The 21,100-nt window shown below is 39.1% G+C and overlaps 1 protein-coding gene across 5 annotated transcripts in view; it reads right to left on the bottom strand.

Annotated features, from left to right (window-relative positions):
- The window catches only part of MRTFA (myocardin related transcription factor A), a 102,538-nt gene that overhangs the window by 72,530 nt on the left and 8,908 nt on the right, over nucleotides 1-21,100 (bottom strand). For 2 of the 5 annotated variants that reach the window (XM_072868498.1, XM_072868523.1), the window contains exons 2-3: nucleotides 20,906-20,969; nucleotides 10,375-10,636 (exon numbers count right to left, since the gene is read on the bottom strand). In XM_072868498.1, the coding sequence (XP_072724599.1) occupies nucleotides 10,375-10,419 (45 nt within the window). In that variant the 5' untranslated portion in view covers nucleotides 10,420-10,636; nucleotides 20,906-20,969. Of the gene's footprint in view, nucleotides 1-2,269; nucleotides 2,564-10,374; nucleotides 10,637-11,659; nucleotides 11,692-20,905; nucleotides 20,970-21,100 lie in introns of those variants that run through there. The other 3 variants (XM_072868506.1, XM_072868532.1, XM_072868513.1) reach the window with 3 other exon arrangements.

Genomic DNA, 21,100 nt, shown 5'->3' with positions numbered 1-21,100 from the left:
TCTTTCCTCATTAGATGATTCTAGCTCTCAATGGAAAGGAGATCCAATTTCAGTCTCTAAAAAGTCTCAAGTGGTTTGCCCAACTGACAACTTAATTACCTCACTAAGCCAAATAACAGTAGCAACCAACAGCAGCTGAAGTCACTAAATATTAATTTCTTCTTAGAAAAAATATGTTGAACAATTTGGTCTCAGCATCAAGTAGCTTTTTTCCTTATCTAGAAGCTTGTAATACACTTCTATTCTTCAAGACTGATCTTTAAAACTTACTAAGCATAAGGTTCCATCCTGTTGTCATACTTAATTTCCCCACCAATCTTGTGAATCCATTTACGTAAATATTTGCCTGCTTCTTGCTTAATATTTTTCCATCAGTGGTTGATCCAGGAGAAAAGAGAGCTGCCACTGATGGAAGAGGTGCAATAAATCCGTATCCTTCATTAGGTAAGCTAAGCTTGCCAGGAAATTGCCTCAACATTGCAGAACGCCACTGCATAATCTATGACTAGGGTTAGCTGACTGAGGGGAAAGCTACATACAAGTACTCTTTAGTGGGAGAAACTCTCACCCTAAAAATTAAATGCAAGCCTCAGGAGTTTTCATGATTTGGAAGAAACGAGAAACACAGCCACAAATAAAAAGTTTTGAAAAAAGTAATACTAATATGAAGGCTATTTCCCTAATGTTAACAAGTCCTACTTTATTCTGTGAGTTTCCCCAGAATATCATGCACAAATTCAGTTACAAGAACCCTGAAATGTAAATTCCATGGCTCTTCCCTGTCTGCAAAAAAATTAATTAGAAAATCTATTAGAAACAAAGCACATTGAGGTAAACATCTTTTTCAGGCCTTTACGTAACAACTGTCATATCAAGAAAAAAAAAGTGTCTTTACAGCAAAGACAGATTACATACCGTCTTGCCATACACATCCTGTTCAATACCAAACACCTTGCTAATGTCTAAATCCTACCTCCAAAATTCACAGACTGAAAGACTATGACCGGAGGGATGATGTATTGCGTCCAACCACCCTTCTGAATTGAGACAAGAACTATGTATTCCATATAAGATGCAGCCTGCCATAACACCTCTCTTGCCTTTCCTATCCACAACAGGAGGTGGAAAAAACATGCTTTGGTTCTCTAAACAACAAAGAATACAACCATATATCAGAACTATAAAATAAAGGTCATACAGGAGGATCTTTATAAACATACACAATCTTCACAGATATTTTACAAAACGTAAGACTCTAAGGGAAATCAGTGCCACAAATTCAGAAAAAATAACAGCAACTTCTGAAAAAACTATATTAAACTATGAAGTTATTGTTTTATTTGTCTCTTTCAACATCACTAATTGAGGAAAAGAAAAAGCATTTAACTTTCAGAAACAAGTCTGTCTTGACACTTTTGGCATTACGTATGTGCTGCTTTTCAGGCAACACTCTACAAGAGATTAAGAGTACACAAATGCAAACCCAAACTCCTAGGCTACTACTAGCTTGCAGTCGGATCTTATCAAGGTTACAGTCAGTCTCTGTTCCCATCCATAGAACAGAGGACACTCATATCTATACATATTTGTTAAGTTTCATAACTACAGAATGTTCTAAAGCCTCAGATAAAAATGCTCTACAGAAGTACACCATACTGTCATTAACAGATAATTCTCATTCTAGGATGTCTTACACGGCATAAATGCAACTCTGTACATGTCTAAAAGGTAAGCACAGTATCACAAAATAGACCATAGTATTTAGGACAAAATCATATAAACACAATACCATTTTAATTCTCAAGGAAACAGTCTTTCAAGGTATAAAACAAGTATTGGAAAGTTTTAAAGCAGAAGTGTTTTTCCCCAAAATAGGCAATTTAAAATCTCTCCAAAGTATAAAGAATGTGTTTCATCAAAAAATAATTAACAATAAAACCGCATAAATCAGCCAAAAGCTGAACAGAGGAAATTTATTTAGAACAAGTCCTAAATTTGACTGGGATTTTCTAATCTTCATGAGGCACTTAAATTTAACACTGGGGACCAACAATTGAAGAACAGAAAGATAATTTTATCTCTGATGAAGCTTTAAAGTGATCAGTATTTAACATCCAACTAGTATCCATCTGCAACCTGCACATGAAGTTACCACAGCTCTCTAATTTGTCTTTACTCAAAGTCACATAGCCTCCTGGCACTCCCTATACAGTTCAGCGACCATGATTCCCTAGCAAAATTTACCCATGGGATATGTTTGGGGTGATACCTGATTGGAGTGTTGCCATCTGCATTTCTGGTTCCAGCAGTGTCATGTTGATCCTTTCCTCAACAGTTACAATCCTTTAAAGGCCTCTCTTTATACATAGATAGATAGATATAGATATGTAAAAAAAAAAAAAAAAAATCCAAGAGGACCTCTCAACTTTAATCTCGTTCAAAACTTGCAAGAAATTCTCATCCTTATATGATGAAAACTGTGCCTACGGAGAAAACTCAGCCTTTCAACACGCAGTTCTCTGCTTATTCACTACAGGCAAGTTGGAACAGCCCAGAATCAAATTACTGCTCGGAGAAAAATGAATACTCAAAGGGGAACGCAAGATGTGTAGTTTGCAGAAGTAAGGTCCGCCCCTTGATGCTCTGTAAGTAAAAGGGAGGGGGGAGGAAGGGGTCAGACACACTAGAACTGGCAGTTTTCTCCCCTATAAAAGAGAAGGATGACGTCTTGGGTAGACTTCCAATCCCCTAAGGGGCTCTGCTGATGAGGCAATTTCATTCCAAGGACAAGGAGACCCAGTGTTAACATAAACATGCAGACATCCTCAGCTTCGAAACAACATGGCCAAAACCATATACATCCTGCTGATAGACGAGTCACTTTTCTTCAGTCTTTACCAGTCCTTTTTCTTAATAATTGCACTATTCCCCTATCCCTATCAACTCCCCTTGCTGATCACTAAACCTGAGCTACTGTAACAAAGGACTGGAACTTCTTCCAAATAGATGGTAGCATCTGTTTCTTAAAAACAAACAAAATGCCTCTTCTCCTTCAGACTTTTCCCATTGTGGACCACACCCTCCAGGTGATTAGTTTCAAATTATTTGGGATAGTGGACAAAACTTTTATAGTCAAATATTTCTTGAGTAAAAGATAAAAATAGAATTAAGTCTTTCCTCACTAGACGATTCTAGCTCCCAACAGAAAGGAAATTCAATTTCGGTCTCTAAAGAGTCTCAAGTAATTTGCCCAACAGATAATTTAATTATCTTAATAAACTAATTCCAACGCTTCTGTCCCCAGAGCAGCTTTCCCTTATTCCCCATCTTTCCCCAAGGCTCATTGTCATTTCTCATTAGGTCATCTAAGTAAGTAACTGCATATATTTGCACCAAGCCCAAAAATATATTGAGCTCTGTATCAAAGATACAGACCAATTTTTAGATTTAAAATCCCTTTGTAGCAAGTTAGAATCCCTCTCCTGCCACAACAGTATTCATGAAGATGAGTAACTGGGTGTGCAAAACTGCTTTAGCGCTGTTTTCTGACCTCTCCAATCTTAAATAACTTCAGGGCTTCTCTAGCACTCAGATGCAAGAACTCCCCAACAGCTGCTCGACAGCTGAGAGAAGAGCATGGCAGGTTTTAGCAACATACCTTCCTTCCCTCACACAAACACATCTGGGGCTTCAAAGAAGGCAGCAGAAACTCATTTGGCAGCTTTAAACAATACAGGAAAATCCCTTACAGTGCTGATATTGTAGTATTTATCTGGTTTCCATAGTCCTTACATCAGTAGCGTGTTGTAAAAGGACAAGAATCAGCTCATTTGCGCTTCTTTCATATTCAAACGCCCCCTATGCAGTCCTAGATTTGCAGCCAGACTAGGCAAAAACTGCAGGCCTAAATGTTCCTTCTTGCTGTGCAATCCTTATGGAAAGGAACTGCAGTGGTGCACTGTATCCTAAGAATTTAGAGACAATAGTGACAGAAATAAGCCAACTTTAATGCCTACCCTGAATATCCATATTCATCATAAATGAAGGAAACCATCAATTTTCAGCAGAATGTATGCTTATTTTTGTGGTGATAGGTAATATAAGGGGAAGGAGCATGAGCAAAGAGGAAAGGTCCTATAGTGTCCAGAAACATCACTTAACTCCCTGAAGTATATACATGTGCACTGTCAGTGACCATGAACAGATAGATTAATTTTAAAGCATTAACCATCACATTGCTTATTTGACCAGCAAGGAAGATGAAGATTGCACTACTGAATGTCTTCAGACAGAGACTCCTTCATTGTTCTTTGTGGTAATGTATTGATTGTGGTGGAGTTACAGCCTGCAGAAGTGGCTGATAGTATCCCAGTATAAATGAATTCTAGAAAACTTGAAATTTTCATAAGGAAAGCCACACATTACAGAAGTGGGCTATCACCCAAAGCTAGGATTCAGTTTGCTAAGTACTAGCAGCAAGTCACTATTGTGAAATGGTGCAATCTTTCTTCTGTGAAGCAGCCGCTCACTGTTTAAGTAAAACAGACAGAGAATTCTTCTGAATGACATTCTCCCTTTAAAGAACCAGACTTCCTTTCCCCATTACTACCCTTAATATTTAAAACAGCAAAACCAGCAGCAGAAGTCCTTATTCATGCAGACAAAAGTGCTGCCCAGATCTGGGCCTGACTTGTTTCACAAGCAGTTTAAATTCATGAAACAGGAATGTTTTTTAAATAGCTATCAAATTATATGTCTAATGTTCATCCATCAGCCCTGAACCTTGAAATCTCAGAGGCAAACTGAAATAAGAGAGAAACTGGAATGGAGAAACAGAAGGGAGAAGAATATTACAAACCAGTGATTGGAGAAGGGCATTACAATCTTGTTAACTTGATCAGGAACAAATAAAAACTGTGTTGAAAGCTAACTTGTTAAAGCCACCACATTAAAGCTTCCTTTGGCATTACTCCTTCCAGCTCAACTATTCCCCCATCACTATTTAAAAGTTTGTTTTAAATATTTCAAGAGATTACCACTTCTCAGCTGTTTAGTAGCTCCCATCAGTAACAGGCCAGTCATTTCTATCATGCTCTGAATCTCATAGCTCTATCAGAAACTTTCAGACAGTATGCTAAATTTATAGCCTCCTGGGACATAAAGTCTCTTAACACAAATCTATCCAAGATAGACTGGTTGTTTTTATTCTAACAACCATTCCCCTTACTCACACACAAGAGAAAACAGTAAGCCTCATTGGAATGTGTGTGAAGGGCAGATCAGAGAAAGCTACATATTTCCTGTCTTGGTCCTTTTGTTACAATACAGACTCAATCTTCTTCACATATAAGTTCTAGATGAGGCAGTAACCACCACTTGGTAATTAAATGTAACTTTGAGTCACACTATTCCAGAAGTCGGATATACACTAGAACAGAAAAAAAACAAAAAAACAACCAAACAAAAAAATTCATTTCAGAATAATCCTGTCTCTTTAAAACCCTTTCTCAGGAATAAAATACCACCCTTGTTGATAAGCAAACATGCCTAACTTCTTAAATGAGTTCACAAGTCACAATATTCACTTTTTAAAAGGACAGTTTATGACATGACTTTAAGAAAACATTATCAATGTTTTTAAAGTCACTGTAGCAAGAAGACAGCTATAAAATCTGCAAAACCACCGTAATATATTATATTTGAAATAAATCCTGAATCTGACTGCATTCAATGTAATGACAATCCAGGATGGGAAAGGGAAAGAAGGAGAGGGAGACAGGAACATATAACCTAATAAAAGAACTATAGGAGCAATCACCTACAAAATTATTTAAAATAAAACCAGGTGCCCTAATAAACATTTAAAATATTACCCCTGTCTTTTAACAGTAAATGGGCATAGGCATATAGGCACTAAATTAGCTCCTTAGAACCATTTAGAAAGTTCAACTCTGTAATTTGTAAGTGAGTATAATCACCAACAGCTTATGTGGCAACAATTAATCCCATGCTTTGTACAGCACTCAGTCTTTACAGTAACAGGAGTACCTTCTGATACCTAAAGCACACGCCTGTTATATGACTTCGAGTCATATTGAAATTCCACACATTCCAACTAGTCTCTTTCCCCACAGCACATATGGTACTTTGTAGAAGGCAAGCATCCCAGATCAAGTAAACCCCAAAAATTGACAAGCTGGTACAAGTTTTGTCTAAACCTGTAATCATAAAATGCAACAGTTCATTCAAAAGAATGTTACCTCATCTTAAACAAGCCTATGGTGAGGAGAAACCAGGACTGTTGTAAGCTTCTAACACAATGTTTTTCATGACCTCTGAACAAAGATAACTATGAATTCACCTGGGGAAATGGGTCAAGAGAGACGGTCAATAAGCTAATGTAGCAATTATCATAATTACAAATGAAAGCTAAATAGAAGGACAATTTTGATCAGAAATTATCAAACTGCATAAGATTTTATATTCATCACCTGTTTTTTCTCTTTTTTGTAACCACATTCATCAGGGCCTTGCTCTAACCCTGCCCTAAGGGTTGGAAAAAGTTATCTTGGCATCTTAGTACAGGTGACTGAGAAAAAAAAAAAATCAAGATACACTTAAGAGCTTCAGATGACTCTGTAATGACCTTTTTTCAGCTTGTGTGGCAACGAATGAGTCAGTCACAGGTAATCTCTCATAGTTAAAGAAAGTTGAGGCCTTGATGAACGTGGGTAAAAGAGGAGAAGGAACGTGAATTTTCAGTAGAAAATTCACTGTGAAGCACAAAGACAAATTAAATAACTACACCTTAAATGTTCCATTAAGCCTGATGTCTGAATAGAATCTAATAATTGTGTCAAAATATTTTACTAACACCTTACCACATAAGGTTTCCTTCCACTGAAGTGACAAGAAATGGTTTCCTATCTATCTGTTATGTTCCAACACTTCACACATATCCTTAATAGCTTTTATTGCATTTTAATTTAGTGTAACTTAATAACAACAATTCAGTCAAGATGTTTAAGGTCTTTACACCCATCTACCTAGGTGTACCTATCCTTGTAGGTACACACACCTACAAGAATAATGTGTAGCTGTGGTAAGGGAGAAGAATATGAAGAGGAGTCTAGGTCCGAAACAAAGCAAAACCAACAAGGAAACCCCCAGAAATTGCCTCTTGCTGCTCTTCAGTTCTCTAAGAGCAGGAGAGGGGAAAAAAAAAAAAAAAGGAATCCGCTGCCCTAGCACATATGGCAGCATAAGCATGCAGGACTGCACTCCCAGTTCTCCCATGGGATACATAATTCCATGATGCTTCGCATGCCAAAGAAATTTCTATTTTAACTCAGCTAATAGTTTATGTTCCAGAACCACAGCCTGAAGTAACGAATTCAGTACAAATCCATGTAATATTTTTCTACAGACATCTACAGATAAACAAAGTCTTCTGTAAGCAAAAGTTACACAAAGGGTTAACCTTTAGAAGCACTCAGCCTAAGTAGTTAGTTCAGCTGTGAGTCAGCAATGCCTGTCTAGAACTGCAAACAGGAGACCCTTTGACACAGATAGGCAGCTTCCAGCAAGTCTCTTATTTACCATCTCCTCCCCTCCCACTGCCACTCAGCTTGAATCTTCCTCATACCTTGAATTTGGCAAGTTGTCACAGAAGCAGTTTCACTGCACAAAGATATGCTTCTACAACCATTTTGCATTGCTCAAATGTTTAAGCAGATTGCCATCTCAACTGGCAGATCATCTCTAAAGGTTTTTTTAACATGTTTGAAGCCAAAGGCACAACAACAAAGATACACCATACTTAAAAAAGGAGCTGTAACAAGCTCAACAGCTTTCAACAGCTGTGCAACCTCTACCCCAAGATAACTGGAACGTTCCCATTTGAGGGAACAAGTTTATTAATTCAAAATGCATCAGCTATGTTTCTCAACAGCTCACTAAACCAAGTCTGCTTTTATGCTGTGACAGTTTGCAGATAACCATATTTCAACAGCACTTTTCAGTCCCACAATACTTTAATGAATGTGCACACAAACAACACATAATGACATACTGCAGCCTAGGAGAAAAGAGCATTGTATACCTCTGAAGATAAGGAATATTCAGGTAGTCTAGATCAGGGACTTTGAACATTATGCCTTGTCTGAAAAGCTGTACCTCCAGCAGTAAAATTCCCACTATTGTGCTGAGCCCTGATAAAGAATCAGCTCTGAAGAGACCCACCTAATGAGTCATTTCCGGGAATATCCTAATTTTCTTCAGCAAAAGGTATGGGCAGAGGTGTTCCTTTTCAAATACTTTTTAAGCCCAACTCTATTTTACCTGTTCCAGACAAGCAAATTTGCAGCCCACAATGATATGGCTTCAAGATTGAGTCCATAAAAATAATATTATTCTGATAGAGGAAAACCATCTATTTCTGTAAAATATTCCCAAGACACCAATTTTTAAACCTATCCAAACAACCAAATAATATAAAGACTCTTTCATTTCTGTAACAGAATATCCTTTCCTTTGACCATAACATGCTGTTGTGTCCTGCTTGTATCCATTCAAAGTGCTGCTACAAGTCTCATTTTCCTAAAAAGGTACTCTTATCTGTTCCCAACACTAGTATCCCTTTCCCTGTGGCATCAAGAATAAACTGCTTCTTCCCAATTCAGGACCCTTAATCATGTCTTATTCATGAAGAAGAGAAGAAACCTGCCTCCAGTAAATTCACGTCACCTTCAGGTGGCCAACTGTCAGGTTTTGGAAACAAAAGCTCATATGCTTTTCCCGTGCTGCCTTCAAGCCCTCTACCAGTTTTAAAACTACCTCAGTTAAATTTCATTTGAAATAGCTCCTTGCCTTCATAACTATAAAATGCCCAAGTCTACCACTAGTTGAGATGTGTTGAGATCACAGGCTACCATGCTGACTAATATTCCAATTTCTTCTCTCTCATTTATCACCACCACCTTTATCTCCATCTGTTGTCTTTTATCTTATACTTAGAGGACTGCAAACATTAAGGATTAGAAGCTTTTTGTTCTGTTTTTGCAGTTTCTAGCTTCTCCCTTTTTAAGGCCTGTAAACATGACTGTAATTACATAATGATAGTATAATGTATATGAACAAGGAAACTCTTTTTATCCTCTTAAAAAACAGTATTTTGGATCGAAGTTAATTAATTCTTCCAACTAGCAAAACACTGATACACTGTTCAGAGAAGGGCATGCTCAGTTTCTGGAGGTAAAGAACCAGGCATGTCAAGTGAGGTATCCCTCCAAACCAAATTACTGTCCTACAGTTCACATATTCTAAATCACTTTACCATAAGCATTATGTTCTGGCTATAAAGCCACTCCAAAGCTCCCCAGCATTTCCAATATGTTGTGCCATGCAACTCTATGTAATGCATATAATGCAACATACAATGCCCAAAACTATAAGGCGCCCAGGACTCAACCATGCTCAAATCCATAGTATCTTGCAGGTAAAGGTGACAGCAAGAATTCAGACTCTAGCAAGACTTTCATATTGCCAAGAGCCACCAACATATACCCCAGAGGGTGGAGTGAAGGGAGATCACCAAGAGGAATTCACAAACAGAAGCCACCAGTTATCAAATGATTTCATCAGTCTGTCACAGGCTGGGGCTGAACGTGCAAATGCTTTTCATGGCAGCCTGGTGATCCTGAGCTTCAGGCAGTTCACATTCTTCCAAAACCAGGGATCCTGGTCTCCAAGTGACCCTGTATTTTGCCACTCCACTGTCACCCACCAAACGGTTAGAGGGATTCATACCATAGTTGTCCATAAGCTACCCGCAACTTGAGAAACATAGGTAGGTCATTCTCACTCTAGGATTAGAAGGCCTACTGGGACATTTAATGTTTAACTCTAGGTCTTGTTCCTCCTTCTAACAAGTCTGACAGAATCTTTCAGACATTTACAGTGAGAAAATTACTCACCCTTGGTAAGTGCAGACCAAAGTGGCAAAGAAAAAAATCTACAGATGGCTATAGTCTGAAGATGAGCTTATACCTCCTTTGATGGACTGTCTCAGCTTTGCATAACTTTTAGTCACCACAAAGCACATGGAAGTTGTTTCTGGTATTCACCTAAAACAATAATCTAAAGCATTTGTCAGTGGAGCTCTCTGGAACTTCCACAGTCGGTAACATCAATCCTTCCCATTGAACAATGTAAATTCGTTTTGCCAACTCTAGATTATTAGTTCTTCATACAAATAAAACGTTGTAAGAAGCAATAAGCAGCAGCCCTGTCATCAGAACACGTACCATGACAACACCACAGTACTTCCTTGGTGAGGACATACTATGTGAGACATGAGTGCACTGCACCACTTACCGTTCTTCCTTTCACTGAGTGGAGGAAGGTTGGGGTTTCGGCCATGATGGAGGCTGAGGGTCAGCTCGGGCTGCAAGGAGAGCTCCTGCAGCTCATTAGCAACAGCTTCACTCTGAGGGCTGGGGGCCGCCGAAAGTGACACCAGCACCGGCTCATCATCATTTTCGCCAGCCCCTCCTCCGTCCAGCCCATTTCCAGCAATGACGGAAGGGGGCAGGCACACCACACCGGAGAAATCCACTTTGGCTTTCGTGATGGCAACCTGCAAGACAAAAAAATAAATTAAAAAAAAAAAAGGTAAATGTCACATGAGTCTTAACCCATATGTACAGTTCATCATGGCGTCTCCCTATTCTAGAGAAACATGTTCTTTAGCACAGTGTTTGTGTTATCATCCTCAATTCAAATCCAACTAGTGATCGAAACTTGCTAAACTCTGCAGTTTATAAACTTGCATAAACCTCCAACAGCATCACCACAGAAACTACTGATGAAACTACAGATTATTATCATTTTCTTAAAAGTATGAGAACATTCTCAACTTTTGATACTTTAGGAACCCAATCCTGAGAAGATACAGATTGAGTTGTTCCAGTAAAGTCAGCCTATCTAGAACCTCGCTGAACTCTTGATTACTCTCCTTCTATACCAACAATGGTGTTTTAACAGGACAACTGTCAATTAGAAATCCAGTCAGGTAAAGTAATCCTTCATAATAAACCTGGAAGGGCAGCTGAGTACAACAAATGAGGATTTTCAAATAAAAATCATTTGTATTTCAAAAAATAATGCTCTTGCCCCATTCTCTCTTCCCCATTCACTATCAGTGAAAATGAATGCAAGAAAAATATTCCACATAAAGTAAACAAAAAAAGCTCAAAAAAAGCTTTCCTGTCTAAAACCTCAGCTACACCAACTGAAATGTGCAATATATAAAGGGCTTTAATGAAATAAGCAATTTTTAAATGTTTCATGATATTTCCGTAATTCTTTAAATAAGTATTTAAAATCTACTACTATATTAGAATTAAAACTCTTATGTTCAGTAATTTAAACAGAAACAAACCAGCTGGAAGTCTCCAGTGAAATGGTTACTGTGTCAACATTTAAACAGTAACGGACATTGTACAAGGGCAATCATATTTGGTTTTGATTAATGAAGATGGAAGTCTCCTGCTTCTTAGTATGCTGCTGTTTCAACCAGTCTAAACTCAGAAGACTACCACTACATAATTCTGCTGCACTGCATTCATTTATCAAGCAAAAGGTATTTCCAGAGGCTAACCTTCAGCTTCAAAAAGATGCCGGTAAAGCAAGCTGCAAAGAAGCAAAGTAAAAACCATCAGGATAATCCTCTAGAAATCAATCAGAAAGCATAAACTTGGAGCAACGTTTTTAACAGTACAGGTTTTTTTATAAGTATTCCCCACTTAACACTCATAATTAACCTGAATGAGTGTGACAACATTCAACACATTAATAGCTGATAAAGTAGCTCAAATAGTCATTTTCCCCACTTCCAGTTCAGTTTCGTACTTCAGTTGATTAGTAATGTTTGCTCTGTAACACTCAGAACAAAGTTATAAGTGGTAGTACATTTGTTTCAAAAATTTATTCAGTGTATATTCAAGGCAACAATAAGAATTACTGGTGATTAATACATGCTATTTCATCCATGTCGTCATACATTCATTCCCAGGACCTTATGTCATGATCTGAAGAGAAGCAAGGAAAAGAAGGGTGGAGGAAAAAAAAGAAAACAACAAAAACCACCAACCGAAGTTGGTGTTTGTTATAACAAAACAAATGAAACTGAGCCAAACCTTACTGCCATATGAAGTATTGGCTTTTATTTCAGTTACAATTTGGCTAGAAAGTGCGTACCCCCTCCTTGATATATTTCCTGTCCAAAGCAAACATCGCTCATATCCATTTGAGAGCAAATTGTAACAGTAATCTGCAAAGAGAAAAAATTGGGATTGCGCCCTTCTTCTCTTTACAATGTATACAGAAAGCCTGGAAACAAACACCCTTAAACCACAGACTTAGAATAATGCCATAACAATCCTTGCAAAGGTTGTAAAGAGTTAAATCATGACCAATATAATTGGCCTCAGGCCCTATCACTGTAGCATGGGAGGCCTGTGGAAAGGGGCTAAAAGGAAGAGTAATTGCTCAGTTAGGAGGCTGGCTAGTAAGGACTGCTGTCACCATCTTAAAGGAGCCAAAGCCAATTTGCTTTATCGAAGGACATGTACTGGAAACATTACACTTTGCCTAGTACCACACGATGGTTAGGTCAGACCATGCAGGAGGACAAGTGCAGCCAGGCCTGAATCCACAAGCAGGTGACAGACATATCTAACACCCACCCAGCAAGGATTTGGAATGGCAGACGACTCAACCTTCCCCCCTCAATCCATCCTAGAAAAGGAAAAGAGTTCCTTCCCCTTCTCACAAGGGGAAAAAAAAACTTGACATGTCTCAAAAAGTCAGATCTGCTTCAACTAGGAAAACAGCAAACGTATTTAGGAACTTCTGACATGCTGGAGTTTCTTTTCAACAGGAGTTTGTAACCTGAAATCACACATTTCAAACACCATTCTAACAACAGTGTTGTAAAACAGAACCTGTTTTCCTAATCTAGGTATATTCACATTAGCCAGTCCACTGAAACTATGTATCCTTAATGTAAAAGCACAGTACCAAGCTACAGTAAAAGCAGTCTAGCCTAGCCAGTCACAACGTAGAGCAGAGCAGATCAGTGCTCACACACCAGTTTGCTATGTAACCCTGAGCAACACCATACCAAGTGGTGTTAATTGGTACTGGGATTATAAACCACAGTTTCTCCAGTAAATTGTCCAATGGAACTTCAGCATGGGGGCTGGATTATCACTAGAGTTGTACCTGGATCTGCAGGTTTCCTAACTCATGCAGAAGATGACACAGATGGAAGGTATCTTCTTAATCCTAGTTGGCATGTCATTCAATGTTTGTCCCACATCAAAGGTAACACAGCTTAAGCAAACCTTGCCTTGCCTTGACATTCATTCTTGCCCTGCCGCTATGTCCTGCATTGTGCTTGCAGTGCTGCTTGTATAGCCACACTGCGAACCATACCAGAAAGCCGATTCAGCTGAAATGCAATTTTTCCTAGGTTATTTTCAGCTGGATCAACTCCTCCATACAAGCCACAGTTGAACCAGCACAGTACAGGGAAACACTGCCACAAAATACAAAAAAATCACAGTCTGACTCTGTGCATCTCAAACAGCCTGGACAACAATTCTATTACTCCAAGTAGGGTTGCAGCTCAAATGAAACTAAACTGGGATGAACCACTAAATGCCTTAGGAAATTCTGCCTTCTCCTTTGTCCACATCCCCTCCCATTCCAGGTGAGCACAAGAATCTGCACATTGACACATGATAAACCAATGAGAAAACTGACCCAGGTGTAAAAGCTAGTCCTCTGGTTCACACTCCAGCTAAATCAGGACCCTGGTGCAGTTTGCTGTGCAGCCACATCAACGCTTGTGCCAGCACAGCACAGGGAAGAGAACCCACTTACACTATTAGTACATCCAAATATCTAGCCACTACCTAAGGGAAAGAGAACTTTTTTCAGAGCAATGCCAAGTCTTAGTATGAAACATACCCTCACTTAAAAAAAAAAAGCTTCCAGTCCACAAGACTACAGTAAAAGCTATAATTGGGTAAGTTTGATTTTAATGTTTTCAATTAAAAGTCTGATGAGGACATAGAGGGATTTGGAAGATGCTTTGTGGATTTATAATCACCCATGCTGCATTATTTGGAAGTCCTGTGAAAGGCATGGAATCCTTTTCTGTAACCAACAGTAAGGCTGTTTTTAGACTTCCCAGAGTCATACCACTCTGTAACTGTCATTGTAGAATGATCAATCAGTTCATTACACACATGAATTTTTAGAACCTAATTAAAATTGTAAAATGTTTGTTTTCCTGTCATTTCTGAACAGACTAGAAATTTTCCCATAAAGAAATGTGCCATACCATGATCTTTTAAGTGAGTCATCCAGAAGCTGATGGACAGTCTTAAAAGCAAGTATTTCTTATCCTCAACAAGGGTTTCGGGGTGAGTGCCCTCAAGGATTTGTATCTGTTGCCTAACCAGACAAAAGCTTTCTATCATGGCATTTTTCTACTTTTGGGCCAGCTGCTTCCGGGACAAGAGTGGCTGTGATCCCACAGATGTTCTACAGCAGCAACACCAGTTTAAGCAACCCTCAAGTCCTCCACTGTCCAGCTGCTCATTTCTGTCCCTACACTGCCCTTTCTTCAACTGGGGAATCCATTTAGCTGAAAAACAGCCATTTTTTCTGTGTATTCAGCAAAATCAATTCCCCAATCTAGTCCATTGCCAACTACACACACAGCTGTGTCACCATAATGCAGCGGCAACAGTGAGCTCTCAGGAGCCAGGAGTGCTCAAATTACGTTGCTATAAAGCACAAAACAACTGCTTCAACAATACAAGCATGAACCACAGCACTAGGGAGAAGATGGAGCTACTCAAAAGAAACATTACAGACTACTCCTAAGTATATAAATAATCTTTATCCCTTTCCAACTTCTGAAGGCATCTAACCAACTTTAATTTCAGATAGACAAACATGGCAGAGTCATTTTTGTGCAAGTGATAAGATTAAGAACCACAGCCAGTAAGAATTTTTGGAAAAATATTATCTTTAATCAAACCTGCAAACTACAAAGACTAAATTGCTCTGCAACTTTTACATGGTAGCTTTTTAGGTGCATTCTCTTGCCATCCCAACACTATATCACAGTAAACACACAGTAAACCTGATTAGCTTACTCCTTGGTGAAAAAAGTATTCTACTTTGCATTTACCATATGACAAAATTACTTATAGAAACTTCTCGTAAAGCTGCTCGTGCAGAATCACTGAAGGATAGCTCAAAGCCCCAAAAGAGGTGAAAGGGAAATGAAATAGACACACATGCAGTACTGAAACCCGTCTGACCCACAGTAAGGTAGTTCACAGAGCTAAGTGAAAAGAAAACTGGGAAGGGGAGAAGGGATTAGGATTAGTTTCCTGCCATTTTAGCTCCATTAATCATCCCATCATAAGGCCAGACAAGCACCAATGTTGGCACAAGGAAGCAACAAAGGCATGCATCCAAGACCGCCCCTTTTGGCAAGAGCTAGCTTAGATCAACTTAGCTGTATCATAAGACCACATCCTCTGGTTAGACACTAAACTGGCATTGCCAACAAAAGGAACAGTGCAGCCTGCTCATTCCTCACCTCTTGTGGGCCAGCACAGGATGAACCAGATCAAGGAACTGATCTGTGTTAAATTTGACCTGGACACACACACACATAAACTACTAGTTTTAATCTGCATCAGTTCCTCATCTGGGTTGCCACCCAGCCACACAAAAACTTGGGCTAGCATGGGGGAGAATGAGGCACAAGGAAATAAAAAAATAAATCAGGATGGCTACTTTTGGTAGCATTGTCACTTTAAGGTGTTGTTATACAGATTAATCTACCCAACATTCATGTTGGACATGGACACATGCACTAGCTCTTCATGCATTAGACTTCTCTTGATTTTCACAATATTCACATACTCATAGCGTAAATACTGTCAAGATCTTGATTAAATGAACCAAAGAACAGTGCCACCTTCCCTAACAGGAAACCTCAATAACCAGAGTAAAATATATGAAACAGAAGGAATTTAACAATAAGTAAGTAAAAACCAGAGAGGCACAGAAAAAAAAAAAAAAGAGCACAATTCCCAAATCAAGTAAGGACACCTCTATAAACAGCTTTCCCTTGTTTGCATTTTGGGGCTGAGTTGCCAGGGTAATAGCAATTTCCTACCAATTTAAGAATTGCTAAGCAACCTCCAGCACCTAACAGCAACAGCATGTGTGTGCAGCTGGGCTATTTTGAGAAGACAGGTTTTTTTATTTTAAACTTAAGAGCAGCCTTCTGTTAAATGATTATGCCAGCTGAGATCATCCAGCCAAGAGAAGAGGCAATCTTGGGGCAAAGTGGCTTTAAGTGGATGAATCTTTGAAATGAGTGAGAAGAGAGGAAAAGAATGCCATGACATGTCCAAAGGCAACTATACCCCCCAGGTCATCACAAATCAAAAGAATAACCCAGGAGAAGTGAAGTTTGCAGCACATGGGAGCCGAAGCATCACATTAGCTTGAGAATCTGTAACGATCAGACTGAGAGATATTCCTTTTATCTTTATAGATATCAAAGAAAAATCACCAACAGGAAGACCTCCAAGGTTGTATTAAAAAAAAAAATTAGTTTCCTGTCAGTCAGCTCAACCCAGGCACACAACTGTTAGCAGAATTACTTCTCCAGTTAATTGAGAGTTAAACTGATGGCACTGTCCATAAAGTATATACAATACAGTAAGCAATAGCCCAAGCATTACAAAGACTGTACCCTGACAATGTAATAGCTTGTTCTTGAGGAACCACCTTAAGTTAAGAAACCAAACTATGCAGACAACTAAAGAGAGACCTTCTTAGATTACGGAATTTTATTTTAACACACATATTCCACACGCATTTGTCTTCTGCAAAATGAACCAGTGATTAACTTCCTTCACTTTCACAGTAATTGGGGGGGGAAAGGCAAAAATAGTCAAAAAGTAGCCAAATTCTTTCTGGATTAGAACCAGTTATTTGAAGGTGTAAACTGTCCATTTTACCATGATCACAAGCCTCACAAGCCACTAACCCACAAAGCCCCTATTAAAAATGCAAAGATTGCAACACATGTGAACAAAGATACTGATAAAACATGAATGAGCACAACTTTCTATCGGAGCTAAAGAATCTGAATCTGTATGTATACCGTGCCAGTAACATGGCAGTAAGAAAGGACATCTTTGAATCATCACCAGAAGTCTCTCCACTACGCCCTCCAGCAAATCTAGCAGTACAAGAGTCAAAAAAACATGCTCAGGCCAGCAAGAAAATGGCAAGAAATGTTATCAGACAAAAGGCATGAACAGCTGTATAGAGATGTTAGGACTTGAGGCAGAAAAGACGCAAAGAACACATCTAGTGCAAAGCAATCAACTGCATAATTTCTGCTGTAGACAAACACAGCCTCGCACATGATTTTAACAACCACTCATCAAGAACCATATTTTTCAAGCCCCAGGTATTTCCTTCATAAGACACTAGCATTTGTTTCACTCGGTCCAGCAGTGATAGAAAGTCTTTAAGAGGTCTTGAAAAATCATCATCAAACATCCATTTCTTAAAACCACAAATAGCAGGCTAAGAAATGTAATTTGGCATTCCAGATGTTTTTTAAGAAATACTTTTCATGGTTCAATATGTATTTGGAGGAACTTTGTGGCTTTCAAGCTCATGGAACTCTGGGTACACAGAAGAGCTGATAATACCAAAGCTAGTTTGGAGAATCACAATGATATTTATAATAAACAATCCTTGCTCAAAAAGAATGAACTTCCCACTGATTTCTGAAGTTCTTATTTAAGCTCAAAGCATGAATGAGGAAGACATCCTTCTAATTTCAGAGGACGTTGAGCCGTAAACCGGTGAAGCAGTTTATAGACACATAATTCTATCATACCCCTCAGTGTGTTGAATTAATAATCTAGTTTGTGAAACTGAAAATTATAGCTACTGAAGAAATAACAATTTCTACTGAAGTTCAAAGAACGAAAAAGAGCAAAAAAGATGCGATGTTCAGGTCTCATGTGTCAATGGGTACACTTGTATGTTTTAGGCCTTGGTCATGATAATAGCTCAATGTCTTAATTAAAAGAGGAATCCAGCCTTCTGCTACTGAGCTATTGGTTCCTGCTGCTTCCCTTTTGTCTGATCTAATGAGTGTGCACCCACGGGGTGACTCAGGTCAGCTGAACCAGCAAACGATTAACTCTGCAAAAGATTAGACACCATTTTCTACAGGATCAGTCAGCTAGTTGGACGTGCCCTGTGGCTGCACAATCACTAGCTCTGATGCAAAGGAAGAAGCAGGAGTGCACAGCTGCATAGGGGTTTGACCAGCCTTTGCAATAGCAGCTCACTGAAAGATCAACTTAACTGTAATGTCAAAGAGCACACTTAAACATCTAGCAGCGGTGCCAACTTAAGCAGTCTGCTACACATTCCCACTCTCATACCTTCCTCATTGTGAAACAGGCATAAATCTTATGGAGACAACATGTACTGGACGAGATGAAAAATAATCTAGAAAAAAACACTTCTTTCCAGGAGGATCTGTTCCCCAGAGTGGCTCACTATGGCCACAAAAACAGCTATACCAGCAAAACAGAGGGAGCCATGAAAGGGAGCAAGCTGTTTAAGCCTGCACTGGTGCCAAAGAAACGCATGATGAACTACAGCGTGTTTAGAACAGGATTGCCTGTTTTCCACCACCTTCTGACTGACTTCCTTGCAATTGCTGTCTGATGCATTTTTTAAAATTTCCTTCATGTCGGAGGCAAAGCATTCCTCCCCTCCCCATAGGGGCAAGCTCATGAAGCAATGGATTCAGCCAGCAGCAAAGGCATGTGGCAATGGATGCCAACAACCAATGGAGGCAGGGAGGCTGCAGCAAGCTAGAAAAGGGAATGCTGACGATCTGCAGCCAGATGTGAGCTTTGACTTGGAAATTCATGGCAGGAAAACTGAGGGGCTGAGAAAGTATGAAGGAACTCATGTTGAATATGAATTTAGGGCAGATTCGGATGAGAAAGTAGTTGGACAAGAGGAGAGTGGAAATAAGACCTCACAAGAAACAATACGCTTTCAAATGCAGAAGATTTGAACTTTGGGACAAGGACTGGATGACCTAGGGCATAACAAAGTGGTGACTTGGGCAAGGAAGGAAAGATAGCTCAGAGAACCAATCTAGACTAAAATAAAAGAAAATAAATTTTAAAAAGGAAAAAAATGAAATAAAACAAAGGTAAAGTAGTTCGATTTCAGTCAGTTCAGTTCCTGGCACAAGCATTCATGTCAGCACAAAGCAGCAGGCAAAACTGCAGAACTTAAGAATCTTAAAGAGTTTATGGCAAAGTTTTTGGCAACTTGCTTTTGTGTGTCTGAGGAAGTAGTTTTACATTTTATCTAATCCAGACTGATCGTGGGCTGTGACTGAGAGCGTAGGTCCACATTGTATCACCTCATCTCAGTTTGAAATTCTCATCTTCTCTCCTTCAAATCTAGTGGCTCTGCAGCCACAGAGCAAGTTAATTCAGCTTGCTGTTCTGATGGAAAGCTACACCTTGAAACACGCTTGTTTTCCCATCGTGCTGGCAATCTGAACCCTGCAACCACAGGTTCATTAGATCTCATCCAAAAAAAAAAACCAGAGGAGCAGGGCCCACTGAAAAGTGACAGCTTTCAGTTACCTCGTGTTAGGTACAGTGTGAAACCAAAGCCTGAAACAGAGTCTGCAAGAAGTTTTCTGACCCCAGTCACATTCTTTAGTCATGACAGTATGAAACTGTCTACAGAAATTAAACCAATCTGAATTGACTTTGCCTCTCCTCCCCATCAATGGACACTGGGTGTGGAATCCAAATTTCTTTGAATTTATTAGCATCTCCTAATGCAGCTACCCAGCATGACATTCATTTAAGTGGAAGGTCCAGCAATTGAGACTGAGTTACCAGATCTTCTGTTCCCTTTTTCCCCTATGAGAGCTGACTTTCCACCCTTGGCTTTCCCCACTACTGAAAAACAGGTAAGAATTTTCTTCAGTGATTCACAGAGAAGCGTATATCAATATTACTGTCTTGTCTCAGCTAAAAGAAGTAGTAAGTACTCAAGAGGTGCTCCCTAACATGCAAATCTAATGAATCTGGGTAAAGAACATGGTGGTGGGGTGGGGGAATCAGTACTGCTGCTGTTCTTTGCCAATTCAAAGGATACCAAATTCAACCTTTACTACTACTTTCTTCGAAGCAACAATACTAAGAGCCAGCACATGAAGTACATCTAAACCAAGACTTTTGTTCTGGTACTAGAATAGATTAAAACATTTTCTATTCTTTACTACAAGCCTCAGCCTGGGACCACAGATAATGTCTGAATGTATCATCCTCTCTTTTTAGTGCTACTGTATCATGGTAAGCTCAGTTACAGTTTTGCAGACATTACAATTTTACTGTATAGATACAATTGTCTGCCTTTATATACTTGAATAAATCAGTCTAGTGCGCCAAGTATCAGTAACACTGAAAACAGTTTGCAACGGTACCAGCTAACTTGTGACAAGTCTGACTAATTGCTAGGCAGCAGTGAAAAGGGGACAAGTGTGTCATTTATACTTACACTATAAAGTCCTTCCTGGACAGCTGTCACACCTGATGCTAGTATAAATTAAAAATATTCCATCTCTAACACACTACTATCCCTCATGTTTAGTGACCACAAGCAATTTTCAGTTCAGCACATAAGAATAAAAGGTGCAGACTAAAGACAGCAAAGAGAACACAATACATACCTTACTCACAGTTCCCACGGACAAACCCAGCTCAATTCCATGCCAGCAGCTCTCTCCTCAGTCACTGAAAGGGAAAACAGGACACATATTCAGAGATCTTAAAAAAAAAAAAAATAACAGCTCATTTTCTCGTTTAAGAGTAAGGAGTGAAGCCCTTCATCTAGGATTCTTTTTTTCGTGTGATCTTTAATTCAT

Source organism: Ciconia boyciana, chromosome 1 (genome assembly GCF_034638445.1).
Source record: "Ciconia boyciana chromosome 1, ASM3463844v1, whole genome shotgun sequence".
Classification (NCBI taxonomy): Eukaryota; Metazoa; Chordata; class Aves; order Ciconiiformes; family Ciconiidae; genus Ciconia; species Ciconia boyciana.
The sequence above is the reverse complement of the archived record's forward strand: the minus strand, read 5'-3'. Positions and strand labels throughout refer to the sequence as shown.